Source organism: Cryptotermes secundus, unplaced genomic scaffold (assembly GCF_002891405.2).
Source record: "Cryptotermes secundus unplaced genomic scaffold, Csec_1.0 scaffold834, whole genome shotgun sequence".
Taxonomy (NCBI): domain Eukaryota; kingdom Metazoa; phylum Arthropoda; class Insecta; order Blattodea; family Kalotermitidae; genus Cryptotermes; species Cryptotermes secundus.
This window is the reverse complement of record NW_019730112.1, coordinates 440250-459576: the sequence shown is the minus strand read 5'-3', so window position 1 is coordinate 459576 and position 19327 is coordinate 440250. Positions and strand designations below refer to the sequence as shown.

General features: G+C 39.9%; 2 protein-coding genes across 3 annotated transcripts; one reads left to right on the top strand and one right to left on the bottom strand.

Annotated features, from left to right (window-relative positions):
* Window positions 1-12: 12 nt before the first annotated feature.
* On the top strand, window positions 13-10874 carry LOC111866227 (mitochondrial inner membrane protein OXA1L). Its single transcript, XM_023854984.2, has 7 exons — window positions 13-127; window positions 963-1548; window positions 2979-3122; window positions 5095-5180; window positions 7826-8098; window positions 8804-8969; window positions 10485-10874. Exons 1-7 carry the CDS (start codon window positions 38-40, stop codon window positions 10661-10663), a joined length of 1524 nt encoding a protein of 507 aa, XP_023710752.1. The 5' UTR covers window positions 13-37; the 3' UTR covers window positions 10664-10874.
* LOC111866228 (MIP18 family protein galla-2) lies at window positions 10820-18919 on the bottom strand. 2 transcript variants are annotated; one of them, XM_033752174.1, is made up of 5 exons: window positions 18838-18871; window positions 15083-15088; window positions 14188-14378; window positions 11626-11705; window positions 10820-11138 (listed from the first exon to the last, which is right to left on the bottom strand). In XM_033752174.1, exons 3-5 carry the CDS (start codon window positions 14321-14323, stop codon window positions 10872-10874), a joined length of 483 nt encoding a protein of 160 aa, XP_033608065.1. In that variant the 5' UTR covers window positions 14324-14378; window positions 15083-15088; window positions 18838-18871; the 3' UTR covers window positions 10820-10871. The 2 variants fall into 2 exon arrangements, with proteins under 2 accessions (XP_033608065.1, XP_023710753.1); XM_023854985.1 differs by lacking the exon at window positions 15083-15088 and having other exon boundaries at window positions 18838-18919.
* Between the last annotated feature and the right edge of the window lie 408 nt (window positions 18920-19327).

The window sequence follows — 19327 nt, the reverse complement described above, 5'->3', positions numbered from 1 at the left end:
GTTCTTGTGCGCATGCGTTAAGTGATCCAACCAAGGTATGGCGACGATGGCGACGGTGGTAGTTTGTAAATGCGGTGCATCTAAGTTAAGAATTAAGAATATTACTAATATTCTGAGTTACGTGAAGGTAATAAAGTTTCTGGTATTGAGTGCATAAGTTGTAAACATCACGTCACAAGTCTGCCATTGATGAGTAGATGTAGTAGTAAATATGACGGATGTTAATCAGGCTGCATTACATTTTCCTCTCATTACAATGCAAAATATTATTATCGCCCATTTTATAGCAGGTCATTATTTTCTCACATTTGATCATTATGTGACTTTTAAATATAGATGAAGGGTGCGGAGGCTGCTGTTACATATACTTTCGCATACTGTAACTATTCATCGCCGGGACACATCACGTGTTCATTTTGAACCTCCCTTTGCGGTGCTTAGTTTATATTAGCAGTGGATCACCCGTTCTGCAAAACTGTAAATTCGGGAGGCCACTTCACTTCCCTTTCCCTTCCGGCTCTCAGCAGCCGGAATCTTCAGCGCACAACTTGTGTTTGCACCTCCATCCAGAATGTTACACTCACATTAGGAACTGCTCGCAAAACATCACATCTATTTTTATGTTTCGAGTATGTGAACTATATCTTGATAACGAAATCAAATATGACCCAGCATATGGTTAAGTTAGGTTATCCCAATATAATGTAAACTGAGAATAAGAAGTGAGCTTGCACAATTGATGAAAAGTAAATATATGGTAACTATGCATTTCACATGACCTAACAGGAAACAGCGTGATGAATAAACGAAGTTAAAGGATCCATTTTTCACGATATAAGATAATATTTACATTTTACTTTTCCTCCAAGTTTGTAACTGACCAACATCTTGGTCTCTTAGTGATGCATGAGATTTTCATGTGTGTTGTTTAGTAATTTGCACTTGGTTTAACTTGTTTTCAGTGTGAAAGCATTGTGAAGTGTGAGCCCATAAGATACCACCATGTTGCCTCACATTCATGCAGGAACTATGTTAAACAAATGCAACATAAAAGTTTCATCGCATGCAGCAGAGGCAATCAGAGGGGTGTGCTAGGAATTGCACTTGCGCGATCAGTAAGCACGATTGTGGTGCATGAGGACCATGGCCATGCTTCGAAGGTCCCGGAAGGTGGTGGGTCCAGTTCCAGGTCAGTAGTAAGTGATGGGCCTACATCAGGACCTGTGATAAGTACAGATGTTGCCCCAAGTTCTGTCGTTGGTCCTGAAGAAGCCTCAACAGAAGGTGTACCAAAAACACCTCCAGTACCAACAGAAGCTGTAGCCTCATCACCAGTCAGTGAGATAGTGCCCACACTGGGTGACATACCAGAGCCACCTGCTATACCACCATCAGTAGAAGAACTGGTTGAAACTTTGCCATTGTCAGGGGAGCCAACATTTGCTAGTCTTGGTCTGGGAGGCTGGTCGCCTGTTGGGATTGTGCAGAATTGTATGGAGTATCTGCACATTGGTTGTGATCTTCCCTGGTGGTTCTCAGTCATGATAGGTAATGCAGACAATTGGAATGAGGTCTGTTCTTTGCTGGTTAAGTATCTGTGATTCTGAGTACAAAAAATAATCTGTAAATTTCAGTATTTGACAAAAACAAGTGAATAACTTCTTCTGTGGAAGGAAGGTCAGTGTGTTTGTTGTGTTGAACACAGGTATGGAGGTAGCAGTCTTGTTTGTCACCCCCAGTTTGTTAAAGTGTAAGCTTTTGAAAACAAGACTGGGAAGTTGCAGCCCAGATTGGAGTTCACAGAATTTCCCAATATGTTCTTTGTGTAATACTTCCTTATGAAAGGGCATATTTATGGCGGAAATCTATGAAAATTGAATCTACCTTATAACGTACGGCAGGTAAGGGTAAAGTTGTCACTGTGCATAATCAGTGGAGGTATAACTCTATGCTTGCTTAACCTTGACTCTGTGTGAAGGTGAGTGGCCACCTTCATACTCCGGCCACTTGACTACTTGAGAAAGAGCCCCCGGCACCCGTTGAGTACGAGGCTGGGTAGTCCCCAGAGGCAGCCTGTATGCTGTGGAGAAGAAAAAATCTCTTGCCCCTTCTGTAAATTTAACCCAAATTCCTTGGCTATCAAGCTTGTAGCCTAGTCACTATACCAGCTGAGCTATACTGACTCATAAACTTTAGTTAGGACCTGTAATATCACATTTAATCAAACTCTATCAGTTAGTTCTTTAATTCAGACGTGGATGAATAGACATGATCACCTTTGTACATCTTCAGGTTTTGTACATCATGGAGAGAATATTATAATAACTGTAATTTGAATATTCTGTGTATGGTGGTTTCTCTTTAGGATTTCTATTTTATCATCAAGGCTAAAAGTATAAAGTAAAATTTCATAAATGTGACAGTTATAATGTAGAAATTTTCATTTTCCACCTGTATAACTTTAGGGCAGTGTGTTTTACTAAGGCTGAAATCAGTAAACCAGTTTTGAAATGGTTCTGAGGTTGGTATATCACCCTTCAGGTTTTCTGGACTATATCCACCAATATTTCAAACAGAGCGTTTCAGAAATTGGATCCATTTCATGTTCTATTCAGAATACTAGATAGTGGACAAAGTTGAGAAACCCAGTGATACTAAGTAAGTAAGATGGGCAAGTGGAGGCAAGTATTTTGTCAGAATCTTCCCCATTTCACAGTTTTTTCTGTACAGCAAACTTAGTGGTTTCCATACATGACCACTGGTTCAATTTGAGATGGAGACATAACGGACATACTGTCTAACTTAATCATGTCTGTACTTTAGCTGGTTGTTTTAAACTAAGTAAATCCTTTCACTGTTACCTAAGTGTCTGTGTTACAGAATAGCAGTTTAATTATTTTATTTTGTTTCCCCATTTTCTCTTAAATTTTATGACTGGAGAATACATTATTTAATTAAATTTTGTTTTTGATTTTCAGGGACAGCCGTAGTAAGAATTTTGATATTTCCGTTAGTTATTATGGCTCAGAGAAATGCGGCAAAAATGAGTAACAACCTCCCCCAAATACAGACTCTTCAAATGAAAATGACTGAAGCTAGACAGACAGGAAACCAGTTGGAAGGTAAATTATTCTTGTCTCTAATATCTTTCGGTCTCAGAATGAACAGGACTGTACGTGTGTAAACACACAGCAAACCGTCCTCCGTATTGTGTTTGTGCAACATGGATTCAATTGTATGCCATGCACCAAACATTCTGCAGTATTTGAGGTTTTCACAGCGGTGACTATGAAGAATGCAGTCTTCTGGGATGTGGCGCCGTGTAGATCTTGTTTTAACTGACAGTTCAGAGGAATATATCACTCCAGCCACCTGCCCATGCTAGTTTCTAGCTTGCAGATTTTTCTACCCTGAAGATGGAGGTGGTATGTTCCTCCGATACGTCGGTTAAGACAAGATATTCACAGTGCCACATCCCAGAAGACGGGCCCTTCTTCCTTCCGTAGTAGTACAAGTATTATGTTTCTGGACATTATACATCGTCCTGTTTATATTTAAATACATAACATTTCAGAGACTGGATTCTGGCTCCATCTTCAGGTAAAATATACCCATTCAGCCCAATCAATAGATCTGGTCTCTATCTCCAGGTATGTGCAGATAGGGTATACAAACAAAGCACAGCACAAACCATCTGTGAGAGCAAAGACAAAACATTAAAATATTAAAAACTTCACACATACATATAAGGAAGGCCTTGCATCAGGGAACTGTCAAGATATAAATCATCACTGGAGAGATGAAATTGTCTGTATGGTACAAACACAAGAAAAACAAAATTTTCCACTCAGTGTACACTGTACAGAGTTGTAGTTTTTTTCTTCTTCTCTGATGATGGGAGTCCAGATGGGAGATATATACAAGCTGGGTTGACTGATTGGATTGTGCAGGTGGATGCCTTGCATATGATAACAACTGCTGAAGAATGTTTAGCGTTTGTGTGTGTATTTGTTATAATCAACTGGGTTTAATTCAGTTAGCATATGTAGTAGTGTAAATATTCAATTCAGATGACATTCCTATTCAGTACTACCAACCTGGGGTCAGTGAATATTTGGACCGAAGAGGGAACAGGGTGACAGGAGGTTGGAGAAAACTGCATAATGAGGAGCTTCGTAACTTGTACTCTTCTCCAAGTATAATTAGAACAATCAAGTCAAAGAGGATGAGATTGGCAGTGCATGTAGCATGAAGGGGGAGAAGAGGAATGCATATAGGATGTTTGTGGGAAAGCTAGAAGGAAAGAGACAACCAGGAAGACCAAGACATAGGTGAGTGGATAGTATTTAAATGGATCTTAGGGAGATAGCATCCTTATTATCAAAGTATCTGTCAATAATGCAACAGTTTAAAAGACATTTGGAAATATGTTTCACACTAAAAATATAAACAAAATATTGACATGCTTGGAAGCACAGTGGACAAGTATACAGTGCAGCAGTCTCCCAAAAAGAAAGGAAATTATCTGATAATGGCTCATGTGGCTGAAACGTGTCGTAAAACTGGAAGAAATATATGACTAAAGACATTTTACAAACATTGGATAATCACTTTTAATGTGTAGAATATGCTTTTAATGTCCTATTGACATGTAATGATCTTAACATCATCAAAAAGTACTGAAATACATTTTTAGTGTGGAACATATTTCCTAATGTCTTTAAAATTGTTGCATTATTGACGGATACTTTTATAATAAGGATGATGCCTCAATGCCATGGAAATGCTAAAATATAAATTGTAATAAAATATAATATTAGGGAGCTAGAATGGGGTGGTATGGACTGGATCGATTAGCTCAGGATAGGAACCAGTGGAGGGCTATTGTGAATGTGGTAATGAATCGTCAGGTTCCATAAAATTTTGGGAAGTTCTTGAGTAGCTGCACAGTTGGTGGTTTCTCGAGAAGGGCTCAGCTCCATGTTGTTGGTTAATATGTCTGCTTATGCTTTCTTAGGCTCTGCAGTTAATAACTCAGTACTTTCTGTCATAGAAACAGAATTGTTATATAATAAATTCCAATGTTCTTTCCAGCGGCACGTTATGCTCAAGAACTGGTCACGTTCATGAATGAGAAGGAGCTCAGTCCGCTGAAGAATATGGTGGTTCCCCTTGCACAGGTCTGTATGGTGTAAGTGTGAGTGTTTAAGTTTTAACCCCCCCACCCACCTGTAACTGACATGATTAATGCAGTACGTGATGCAAGACTTAGTATGCTGCCCCACCCCCATTATTTAAACCTGAAGTAGTAACAATATAAGAAGTATGAATGTTAAAAGTCAAATATTTTGCGTGTTTATGTCATCTCTTAACGTACACAAGTCATGTGAAATGGAAAACAGCTGTTACCTCTGCATGTATGAGATTCTTGCGCACCAAATAATGCAACTTTTGTGTTGATTTGGTTAACTGGGAAGGAAATGATTCAATTTTTAGTCGAAGAGGCCACTGCTTTCAGTGTTGTATTGGAGATATCATCTTGAGGCACGCTGATATTCGGTTTTTGTTATGTTTAACTTACACTGCCAGACACTGAGCTGGTTGTTTTAGTGGTAGAGATCTTGACTCACATTCCTGAAATGCCTGGTATGAATCTTGGTTGGGATACCAGCTGTCCTGACTTAGGTTTTTTATAGTTTTCCTCAGTCCCTGTAAGTATGCCAGGGTAATACCTTGATTGGGCCATGACCACTTTTTTCTAGTCTGTCAGTTGTGCTGCTGTTTGATGCTGTATAGTTTAGTCACTGATGATGGCATAAAATAAGTAACATGCACATGTGCTATCACAGTACAGGTATTATCCATCAACAGTTGTCAGTGTTATTTGTTTTTACACAGACTTAACTATGCAATAAGAATTTTAAAGAGACTGGACAAATTTATGTGAAGCGAGTTTCAGTCTTTATAACTTTTTAATGTTCACCCAAGTGAATTATGGTAAACCCTTGCCAATCTGGTTGCAGCTAATCCGGAGCAAAATATGAAACATGAAAAGAAAAATGCTGTTCACAGTAGAGTACATACTTTAAAAGACACATGGCATTTAGGAAGGCAGATGAGTCACTTGTCTGTTGAGACAAAACTTTGACAGTTTCTTCAAATGCCCATTATTACGTTCAAAAACAAGTACAACTTCCAAGTCTTCTATCTATGAATAAATGTATTTTTTTTTATAGTTTTTAAATAAAGGCTTTAAAGTTATATCTTTTTATTTAGTTTTTATGAGCACTGCTTGTATCATTAAATTTTCTATTTATTTGTGTTCGAAGTTTTTTCTTTTGGTTCTATGTTTTGCCTCACTAATCTGGAGTACTTCCGCCTCCCTCATTCAGTCCGGATTAGTGAGGGTTTACCGTAAAATGCAGAATCAGAAGTGAAGACTGGGCATTGATATCATTATTTAATTACTCTGTGGTGGAGTGGGTTTTCCTACACCAAACTGAGGTTTTTACCAAATGAGGGTTATACAAAATTACATGAATAAACTGTTCATCATCTTATAAGACTTACTGTATATAATTATCCCTATATATATATAAGGTAAAGCTATCCCTGTAACAAGCTCTGAAGGCCTATAGGGTTGTGAAATGTCGAGGCTCCCATATTTCCTCTAAGACAGTTGGCTCACACATGTAAGTTTATCAGCCTTACGCGCTGGCCGCCCTTTACTCCCAGGAAGATTCCTGATCTTCATTAATGTTAAGAGGCTGAGTGAACCGCAGGGCTGCTAGGATTAGGAAAATTGAAAAAAATCCACCTCCCTGGAACTTGAACCTGCAACCTTTCGGCTTGTATGACAGTGTGTCGACAGACTATGCATAAAATTGAAATGTAAGGGACATGACGTTGCTGGGAGTTGCCTGTAAAGCTGTACCACTTTCCAATCTTGCATGTGTGTACTAATCACAGATTACAGTAACAAGTGGTGTTACTAACCTTGATTGTTTGGGATATCATGAGTAATGCATTCATAGATTACACAGCTCAATTGATTTCACTGTGGTTAAACAGGGGTGTAATAATATCTCAGTACACTGAACATTGAGAGATACCCAGTGTGAGAATTCTATGGCTGTAGGATGGTGATGCGGTCATGTTTCAGCTACTGACTATCGGCACATGCTTTTGTGTGTGGGAATTATTAATGTAAAGTTGTCCCTGTACTTAACTAATTAAGCACTACGCCATGAAGATGTATGGGGGAGTGGGTGTTTTCTTGACCTCGGCACTGGTTGGAGGTGAGTGGTCAGCTTCACATTCAGCGGAAAGAGCCCCCAGTACCCCTTGGATATGAGGATGGGTGGGCTCCAGAGCCAGTCTGGACGACGTGGAGAAGAGAAGATTTTTGTTTGTACCAGGACTTGAACTCCAGCCCTTAGCCAATCGCTATACTGACTTTTAGCTTGGGCATTAAGTTAAATTATTTCTATGCAGAATCACATTAATTTCTAGATTAATTAATGACACAAAATGAATACTGAAAGCATGTCACTCAGGAATGTGAGCGACTGTGATGGCTTCAGTCTGGGCTCAGTATGTACTGTCGGTCTGCAGAGATTATGGTTTTGCCGTAACAGTTTCGGGGGAAACAGAAAATTCAAATATCAGTCATTAGTTCAGCATCAGTCACACTAAATTAAATTTAACTACATATGGAAAAATAATAAATTGTTTTTGCTATACTTAAGTTGATGCCAGAAAACCTATTCACTCAATTGAAAAATAGTTGTATTTGCTTTGTTACAATGTCATTCATTTTCCTCAGGCACCCCTGTTTATCTCATTCTTCATGGGTTTGAGAGGCATGGCAAACGTGCCGGTGGAAAGCATGAGGACAGGAGGCCTCTTCTGGTTCTCAGATCTGACAGTGCCAGACCAGTACTACCTGATGCCTCTCCTCACCAGTTTCACGATGTGGATCACAATTGAAGTTGGAACGGATGCAATGAAAGTGTCTTCGGGAAATTTGCAGACTATGAAATACGTACTTCGTGCCATGCCAGTCTGCATCCTGCCATTCACAGTCAACTTTCCTGGTGTAAGTGAATCATCTGATGGAGCAATATCAGTCTCTCATGGCAAGATGGCAATTTCTTATGTCATTCCTGCTGCATCGGATATGAAAGCTTCCAGCTGACTTATGGTTTCATATGTGCCACTGTCGATTCGTTGGAAAGAAGGCTGACTATTGGCTTTTGCCAGAATATCATATTTGTCTGAATATAAGCTGCCCTTGAACATAGTCACACTACTAACATTACAAGAAAAGATATTTTATTCACTTACAACATTATATGCAGCATTTAGAACACAGAGTAAGCAAGTTGCACATTGCTTCATGTGGTTACATATGTCACTTAAAACATGTTCATGAGAAGCTCCTAGGGAAAAAAATATATTAGGTATAATGCATTTCCATTAGGGCTCCACTAGGTGGTACTGTTGATCCAAATTGAGCTCATTAGATGATACATTAATGTATGTGCCTTTACCAGTTCTAGACAGTCCATTGTAATTTTTAATTCATTCATTCATTTGTTGAAATGTCACTACTGAACAGTGTGTTATATTAGTTTTAAATTAATTTGTTTTGATTTGCATTGAATTGGTGTCCATAACCATAAGCTTAGCATTCCATCAACCAACAAGTTTCATTACCTTCAGCTTCACTCTTGTCTCACTCTACCAAAGGGAGCATTGGGTGCACATGTGTAAGTGACTTTCATGCTTTGTCACTTTGTAGGTAATACTAGTGTATTGGGTGTCCACAAACTTCATATCACTCATGCAAGTGGGTTTCCTAAGAATTCCTGCTGTCAGGGAATTCTTCAAGATTGACAAGACAGTGACGCACTCTCCGGATGCGCTGCCTGTCAAGCCAAAAGGCTTCGTTAAAGGACTGAAAGAATGTAAGTAGTCAGTAGTAGCTCCAGTCAATCAGCGACATTTTTCTCCTTTTCTTTTGTTAGCGAACATGTCTTCTGAAAATATATAAACAATAAAATATACAAAACTATAATTTAGCTGTGGTTCTGTATGGGTATGAAACTCAGTCTCTGACATTAAGAGAGGAACATAGACTGAGGGTGTTGAGGAGAATATTTGGATCGAAGAGAGATGAAGTGACAGGAGGTTGGAGAAAACTGCATAATGAGAACTGTATAATTAGAATGATCAAGTCTAGGAGGGTGAGATGAGCAGGGCATGTAGCACGAATGGGGAAGAAGAAGAATGTATATAGGATATTTGTGGGAAAGCCAGATGGAAAGAGACCACTGGGAAGACCAAGGCATAGGTGGGTGGACAATATTAAAATGGATCTTAGAGGGATGGTATGGATTGGATTGATCTGGCTCAGGATAGGGACCAGTGGAGGGCTCTTGTGAACACTGTAATGAACCTTCGGGTTGCATCAGATGCTGGGAAATTCTTGAGTAGCTGCAGAATTGGCAGCTTCTCAAGGAGGAGGTTAGTCCTGCTGCTAATTTACATGTTCCTACAGCGAGGTAAATGAAAATGTAAAAATTAATAAAGTGTGAAACTAAATGAAAAAATCGACATATCCCTTAGTGTAATAATGAAACTTAAGCGAAATCTGGACAGACTGTTGCAGCGATTTCATTGTTTCGTTATGGGATGAAATTTTCATAGTGGTCTGTCTTAATCCTTACACAAGTTTATATATGAGCTGTACACCCATGAACAAGGTTCTCCTGCCGCCTCCTCCTCCTCTATATGTAACTTTCTCAGCTGTTAAATTTTCATAAACATATGACTGCAATGAGCTGTACACCCATGAACAAGGTTCTCCTGCCGCCTCCTCCTCCTCTATATGTAACTTTCTCAGCTGTTAAATTTTCATAAACAACTGACTGCATGGAGCTGAGCCCTTTTGAGAAGCCACCAGTTGTGCAGCCACTCAAGAACTTCCCAGAATTTTATGGAACCCTAAAGTTCATTACTCTGTTCACAAGAGCCCTCCACTGGTCCCTATCCTGAGTCAGCTGAACCCAGTCTGTACCACCCAATCCATTTTAATATTAACCACCCACCTACACCTCCAACTAGTGCAGAGGTCAAGATGTGGATCTATACAGCCACTCCTCCATATGCCTACATAGTGTAGTGCTTAATTAGTTAAACACAGGGACAATATTACCTTACTTTTACTTATATTTTGGTATTGATAGACGTCCTTCTGGCTTTCCCACCAATATCCTGTATATATTTCCAGTCTCCCCCATGCTGCTCCCATCTCATCCTCCTTGACTTGATCATTCTAATTATACTTGGAGAAGAGTACACGTTATGAAGCTCCTCATTATGCAGTTTTCTCCAAGCTCCTGTCACTTCTCCTTCATTAAATTTTCATAGTTTCACTTTTTATAGTTCATTGTATGAAATTTATATTTCCTGTTTCTCAGCTTGGACAAATATGAAAATCTCCAAGGAACTGGAAGAAAGACAGAGATTTGATGAGCTGCGATTCCAAAGAGCAGGAAGAGGTCCAGTTCAAAAGACCTATAAGTATGACCCCACCAAACCAAGGCAAGTGAGCAGCATTGGGAAGGATACAGTTGCTGCCAAGAAGAGAGATGGATAGACAAGAGTACAGTTTGGTGTCATATGTTGCTGTGATCACTGACTAGTTACTGGGGACACCTGCAGGAGGGAATATTGTTTTCTGTGTGTCTTAAAAACAGAATGTATCCATGCCCTCCTAACAAGGAACCTGGTTATTGCAAATTATGTTACTGTATCTAATTCATACATAGTTGTATATACAACTAAAGAATTACATAATGTACAAATCATTTCATAGCAATACATTCATTTATAACTTCAATGAGATGAGAGTTTTCAGTTGCAGCTGCAACACGCTCTTTGTCTGCGAGCTGTTTATTCACGGCTTCTTCAGAACTGTGTGTCCCAGGAGTAATCGCTACACTGACTTTGAATCTTGAAGGAAGCGATCGCAACAGTTGCACTCGGATTGACAAGCCAATCAGCGTAGCCATGCTGCAGTGTGGAATGGTCGGAGTAAATTGGACATTTATTTCACTGTTCTCATTGTCCACCTGAAAGAAATAATTAATTCTGGTTTGAGGTCTATAACACTGCGTGTTAAGATGACTGTTACTTGATGTGACGCCATGTAATTTTGTATGCTACCTTGTATAGCAGACTCTGAGGTAGCAGGTGTCTCCTCTCTTCTGTACTATAAACTGTCACATTCAAAAAGACCATAATCTTAATCGGAAATTACTTCACTAACTGAAGGCAACAAAAGTCAGAAGTGAAGCTTTGAAACATTTCATGTATACAAAGAGAACAAAATCAACCTTGAGCATTCTGACCCCCGCAAGAGGTAAAAAGATATGGCTGGTCAGCTTTCTGCTTCGATTGCATCGCCTAAGGCATGGCCTGGGGAGCGAAGGCTCGGTTGCCTTCAGAGCAGTGTACATGTGGCAGTAAAGAGAAAACTTGCGACACCCCTGATCATCTACAGCTTTACTGAGCATGTAATTGTGTATTACTTCAGGGTCATTACTTGTCTCTAGTTACCTCGATAAGATTTTGTTCCACAACATTCAGTTCTTCCAATGTTAAAGGGTGTTCAGGATCATGAATACTTCTTATCATATCTAATGGCGCTGTTAAGGATATTTACATTTAAATTCAAATGTGATGTATAGTTTAATCATGTACATGCACCAAGTTGATCTAACTTGTGTTAAACCTACCACAGCCAAAGAGATCGGCTCATTAATTGGTACAGTATTTCTGTCAATAGAGGGCACAAAATGTGATATACGTGTATCAGTATTTAGAGAACAGGCTCTGTCGTGTCCTTTACCTGTGGTTGTTCAAGAGTCATTTATGAATGAACTCTATTTCTGTAGAACTGCATTTACTCCAAAGGTGAGGAGACCAGTTATAATAACAAATGATGAACTATGGAAACAGACAAATGAAATAAAAATAACTGAAGAGATAACTAGAATAAATGGAAAGGAGAAAGGAGAATGCAATGGAGGAGGAGGCTAAGGAGTGGGACCCGCGAGGACAAAGGAAAATACGAGTTAGCAGAGAACAGAACAAGAGGAAGCCTTGGCTGTTGGGGAGACGTGTGGAGAAATTAAACAACTCAGCAAGAATCATATGAAATGGCGACACTTTGTTAATGCCCTATGCTCCAGTGGGAGCTAAAGGATGACGACGAACATGTGTTTACCCCCATGCAGCCTTCACATTTCTAGCAGCTTTTTGGTGGAGGCTGGCAGTCAAGGGGCTAAAGGGCTAAACAGAAAAAATTGCTATCTTCTGCGATGTGATGGCATTTGAGAGGTATCTGCTATCTGTCTACAGGGCAGAAGATGGAAGCTGCACGTTCCTCTGAAATGTACCAGACTATGCAGTATTATGTCCCGAAATACAATAATCTTCATAGTTGTTGCTGTGAGAACCTCGGCATTATGAATTGTGTGAGTTCAGCCCAAACTATAATTCTTCTGTGTCTCCCTCTGTACAATGGATGCAACAGTAGTTGAAAATCAACTGCATCTTGAAGTTTACGTCATTAAGATGTGCTGTACAGGAAATGGCTTCCTTGCCAGCAGTGGAATATGGACAACATATTAAGATTTTAGACGTACAGCCCTCATGGGCCATATAATACTATACTACAATGCATATCATGCATACCTAATGATGGCCATGTGGACAAAACATGTAATTTACTAAGTGGTGATCCAACCAATGACTGGTGAAAACATATTACATGCTGGGCCTTGAATCCAAAAGCCCGTGGGACATAGAAGATTGCATATTGGCTGATGGCCGTAACCTTGGTGTGTCAACATTAGCTATGACAATTTATGTTGACAAACCTCTTGTTCAGCACCCAGAAACTGAGGATAACCTGAAACTGGGATACTGCCAATAACATAATAGTTTGCTAGCTGGACACTTTATTTGAATGCTGTCTGACCCTTGTCAGTTCAAGTCAACTCTTTTGTGTGTGCATTTCTTTGTGGGGTAAAGGTAAAAGGTAAAGTTGTCCCTGTGCTTAACTAATTAAGCACTGCCATAAAGACATATGTGGGAGTAGATGTGCAGACCCATGTTTTCTTGGCCTTGGAACTAGTTTGAGGTGAGTGATCAGCTTCATGCCCTGGACACTTTACATCCAAGGAAAGAGTCCCCAGTACCCACTGGATAGGAGGCTGAGTGGGCCGCAGAGCTGGTCTGTATGACATGAAATGTGAAAATTCTTGCCCCCACCAGAACTCAGACTGTGACCCCTTGGTTGTCCAGCCCATAACCAGTCACTATACTAACTGCTTGATAGCTATGGTTAAATTCTCCCACACCAAAAGTCAATTCACTAGTTTAGACAATAATTCTATGTCACAGATGGACAAATATGGCCTCCAAATGAGGTTTTTTCTTTTTCTTTGTAGAGAATGCTAATGCTTAATAATTTGATAGTTTTCTGTTTATTAAAAGTAATTTCAAGTTAGATGAGATCTGAGGGCTTCACAGGAGTGAGCATGAATATCTGTCTCCTAAGATGTGACACTGCAGCTTAACAGTGACGTATCAATGTTTCAGAGGAAGCTGTTGCCCACACATTCAGTCTTCTACCCTGAAGACAGAAGCTTCTGATACGTATCTACCAAACTTATGTCACATCAAAGATGATCTTCAGGTTCAATTACATGCTGTCAGATTTTCTTGGCTTCATTAGTGCCCTCTTTTACGTCTTGGTTTTCTTCCACACTTTTACAATATCAGGACTGTGTAACAGACACAAGAAAGTTTGGACAATAGTTTTACGCTAATTTAGAAAACTCGGATAACAAAGACAAAGCAGTATCCGGATAACAAACCGGTAAACGTTTACCTTAACCGTAAAGTTTTCATTCATGGCCAATGTCATATGAATAAACCATTGTAGTGTAAAGTAAGTTAACAGTGTTTAGATACAACACCATGGGGTTCGGATATAATGAAATACCTAGATAAAACAAGTGTCCGCATAATAGATTCTCTAAATTTAACGTTGCTGAAAACATAACAAATTATTCCACTTGAAAGTAACCAAACAATGTAGCCAAAGGATACCAAAGACTTCTCTGGAATCGAAAGGATCCACCACATTATCATCTTCTTCTTCTGGAGTAACTTCTCTTTTTTCGCATTTTCTGTACAGTTTAGGGTTTATATTTTCAAGCAATTCCATCTCTCCAGAAACTAGCATAACCTCAATCAGTGGACAGGATCGCCAATAGAAAGATGACTTCCTCTCGAAAGGTCTATATCAATATTAAATTATACTTTAGATAAGCGGCCTGTAATGTAATACTAATCATTAAGAGCCGGCATATGGAACATAGCTGGATTTGTATTTGCCTTGAATAGTGCTTAAAACGTTTAATTTGATATTCTTTTCAATTCATGTAATTTGGCTAGCGTATTGAAGTAGTGCAAGGATTGTATAACCTGGAACATGCGAATGTAGTGACGGTAGTGACTCTAGTAGTAATGATTGATATTAACAGCAGATATCGGTGGGCCACGGTGGCTTACTTGTTAAAGACTAGTCTGAAAGTTCAAAGATGGGGGACATGCGTCCTTTCAGTTACAGTCAGTTACAGAGCTCTTTAGGCAATAAGAAAAAATGTTTGTGCAAGACGTCTATTACGTCGTAAACAAAATTCCTACATTCATTTAAAAAAAAGAAAAAGAAGCATATATACAAAATATTAATAGTATATTATATAAATGTATTTTATTAAAATATAATTTTACATAATGGAGCCTGGATATCTCAGTCGGTATAGCGAATAGTTACAGACTGTGAGGCCGAGGTTTCGATTTCGAGTCCGGTAGAGTCAAGAATTTTCTCTTCTTTACAGGGTCGAGCCGGCTCTGAGGACCACCCAGCCTCCTAAGCAGTGGGTACCGGGGGCGCTTTCCCCGGGGGTAAAACGGTAGGACCATGAAGCTGACCATTCACCTGAAACTAGTACCGAGATCGAGAAAAACATTCACTCCCTCATACGCCTTCATGGCACAGTGCTTAATTAGTTAAGCACGAGGACAACTGTGCCGTAATTTTATGTAAGAGCATAATGTTATTCTGAGACTTGAGTAAGTGCATAAAATATCTGAATTTATGGCAATGAATGCTTGAACATGGATGTTGGCATATCCTTTACAGTTTATTCTTCCGAACTTACTCGTTACGTAGGCTATGTATGGTATAAAGAATGCCGTCTTTTGGGATGTGCCGCCGTGTAGACTTTGTGTGAACCGACGTTTCGGAGGAACATATCTCCTCCATATTTAGGGTAGAAAAATCCACGGGCGAGGAACCAGCGTGAGCAGTTAGCTGCAGCCACGCTCTCGGTTTTTCTACCCTGAAGATGGAGGCGATACTTTCCTCCTAAATGTCGGTTCACACAAAATCTACACGACACCGTTTCCAAAAGACGGAATTCTTCATTGTCACCTCCATGAAAACCCCGAATCTTACATGTGTATGGTCTGTCTGTGTACCCGTCTGTGTGTCCGTCTGTCTGCGTATCCCCGTCTAGCTTTTGTTAGCAAGCTTATGAAATCACTTTGCTGTCTGTGTGTTTGTTTTGTATTCCCCCTAATTTTTCGTTTTCTATGCGATGCATGTCGTATTAAATGAAATTAAGTGATAAGTTCTTCCCAGAACTTCTTGTTTCTCTCCGATAAATGTTTGTTTAAGGAGTTCAGCTTAGAAACGGGTGTAATATGTCTGTTTCCCCCCCCAACAAAACAAAAAAAATAACTCCGTGGCCTGTGGTCCTCAAGCCAACTATACCGACCGAGCGACCACCACTTGTCAGCGGAGTTAGTGCAAACTTGGCAGCGCCATAGCTCAGGCGGTTAGTCGCTCGCTTTCCACCGCGGTGGCCCGTGTTCGATCCCGGGTCTGGTCAAGTGGGATTTGTGGTGGACAAATTGGCGCTGATGCGTGTTTTCTCCGAGTACTTCGGTTACCCCTGCCAATCTTCATTCCACCAAATTCTCCATCATAATAATCACCCGTAACAAGGTACAATAGGCCAATCAGTGGCCGCCGTGCCGAGTGGACCCAGAGTGACTCCACCCCCCACTAAGCGAATTTTAGTGCCAGCTTTTGCTGATAGAGGGTGTCAAGTGGTCAGCTCAACGGTTCCCCATGGCCGTTAATCTCGGTTTTCTAGACCGGAGCCGCTATTTTCTTCAAATACCGTATTTACGCATGTATAGGCCGCGTGCGTGTATAGGCCGCAGCACAATTTTCAGACAGAAATTATAGAAAAAATAATTTTCTTGGAATATTATTTCAGGAGTATTACACCCTGTATTACTAATTATGAATATAATTTTTTTTAAATGAAGTGTGATTTCGAATATTTCGAATATAAGCCGCACCCCAGTTTTCCTCTTGAATTTTTGGCAAAAAATGTGCGGCCTATACATGCGTAAATACGGTAGCTCCTCAATTATCATCACGAGGCAGAGTGAACCCCGTTCCAGACCCACTACTTCTCAGAAAATCTGGTAGAGCCTGGAATCGAACCCAGGACCTCTGGATCTGTAGCCAGGAACTATGACGACTAGGCCACAGGGGCGGTCTATTTTTGCCCCATTATATAAAGAATTAGATTGCGTCCATATAATTTAGCAAAACTCTCCAGTGTAAAAGTTCATGATGCTGAATGTTAAACTTCCTGTAGTGTGACCTGCCTGATTATAAACAGTCCATCAAAGTATCTGTTAGTGAAGGTGCTGATTGTAATGCAACTGCTCACTGAATTGTCTGGATTTTATTCGAACAGTCAGAGTGATTTATGGACATGTTGTAATAAAAGACATCGCTATACTGTCGCGTGAGGATTCCATTGTAATAGCTGACGTTAAAATGTATTTACTTCAGATATAAGCAATTCGCTACATTTGATTAATAGTCACTAGACACCAAGAATTCTGTGACGTCATAGTTGATTGTATCAATCTTTTGTCACCTGTTCAACGACAGATTGTTGCCGTTAGGGCTTTTAAAAGATGATATATCGGTTATGACTTTACTTAATAATAATAATAATAATGTGAATTTGTTCCTGTGATTAATTAAGCAAAGCATGATGAAGAAATAAGGGGGATTGGAGGCATAGCGCCAGGCATTCTTTACCTCATCACTAGATGGAGGTTAGTCGTCAGCTTCACGCTCCTGCCGCTTTAACAAGCGTGCTGGCAGTTGTACGAGTAGAGGGAACTACATGGGTTTCAAGGGCGTTAATTTTCGTCTTATTTCCCCTGATTCAGTATCGGATTTCGAAAACTTAGGTCTTCAGGAGAATTTATGACACGGAATATTTGTACGTAATCATCATCATCGTCGGGAAAACGGCCCTATTTTGAGCTGTATCCTAAGAAGATGCTCCCAGATTACATCCGGTTTTCACTTCTCTGGATTTTGCAACAGTAATTTTTTCACACAAGGATTTCAACCCTGCGACCAACCCCCCAACCTGGAGGATCAGTTCCCTATATTTATGTTTCTCAGTGACAGGGTGGCCCAGTTATACCTCCAGGCATCGGGTTCCCTTTTCGAAAAAGTGAATATTGTCACATAAATGATTAGCGAATGTATTGAACAATGAAGGTCCCAGCGGGTAGCCGCGTGGCAGCCCTGAGAGCACGGGGAAAGGGCAAGCAAACATCCCTAGAATGGGAACAATGGAAAATTTGAATGAAAAATAACTTTGGAACTAGGTAAATTGATGTTTTGAAAGTGAAAATAAAAAATAAAAAAGAAAAACGAAGTTTATGCAACAGATAAACGTGGGAGACCTGATGAAAGGGTTCTCTGGGGCCAAAAGGAACGGAAGCAACCTACGGTTGTGAACAAACAGGAAATGGAACCGAGTTTGTGTAAATAATCAAAACGGTTACAATAGATTCTGATTTTATGAAATAATTCTGAGGCGGAAGTAGCTTTCTTTGAAAAAAGAAAAGAAAACACTGATATATTTTCCGTAAAAAATGTTCAAAATTCTAATAGATCTATAATCAGAGCTCGGATAGCTCAGTCGGTATAACGACTGGCTACGGGCTGGACGACCGAGGGTTCGGAGTTCGTGTCCCGATAGGGTCAAGAATTTTCTCTTCTCCACGTTGTCCAGATCGACTCTAGGGTCCACTAAACCTTCTATTCAATTATTACCGGAGCTCTTTCCCCGGGTATAAAGCGGTCGGAGCGTGAAGCTGATCACTCATCTCCAACTAGTGCCGAGGTCAAGAAAATGTGTATCTATATATCCACTCGCCATACACTCCCCTTTACCTTACATCTTATCCATAACTAATCACGAAAACTTTGTTACCTTTGTTAAAGTTAGGCATAATATAATAATAATTTAATCAAATAAAATTTTGTTCGGTTTGAGGGTTTCACAGTGGTCACTACAAGTAGTAATACCTTCAGGGATGTAAAGCTATGAAACCCATATAGTCAACTTATGTTTCGGAGCAAAATATTACCTCCATCTTCAGGGGAAGGAGTTGATATGTTCCTCAGAAATCTGTTGAATTTTACCAGATAGCACGGCATTTTAATATACTAGTATCCAAGATGATACAGCTCTTCAGGTACATTTACTATAACTTCAAATGTTAGATGACTGTCTTCAAATCTAAGAAGCATGTGTAATAAGAGACTATTCATAATTATGTATCTGTTTATCTACTTACGTACGTGTATTATTCCATCTCACGCCGAGGTAGTTTTCAGTCTTACTCAGAATCAAACCACAAGTTACAAACTGTGTTACCTTAAGGACAGAGATGTAATGTAATTCGCTGCTTTAGAAGGAGAAGGGGTGAGGGTTGGGGAGGGGGGAGCGAAAGGAAAGGAAGTCAAGGAATGAAGGTTGAAGATACAAAGGAAATGATTCCCTTTCATTTTCAGCTGGCTTTTACATTTGTGCTTTCAGAATGTCTCAAGATACAATTGTGCAGGAGAAAAGTTGGACAATAAAAACGTCTGTTGGACACGAGTTTCCCAAAACGACGACTATGAAGAGTAAACATATTCTAAGGTGTGACGCCGTATAGTCTGGTNAATGGCTTCCATTGACTTTGCAATCAAATAGACCTACCTGCGGGTGTTTTTGTACCTTGTTATGACGTACGTTGGCCATAGAAAACCACGGGCGATGTAGATTTTTATGCGTCTGAGGGC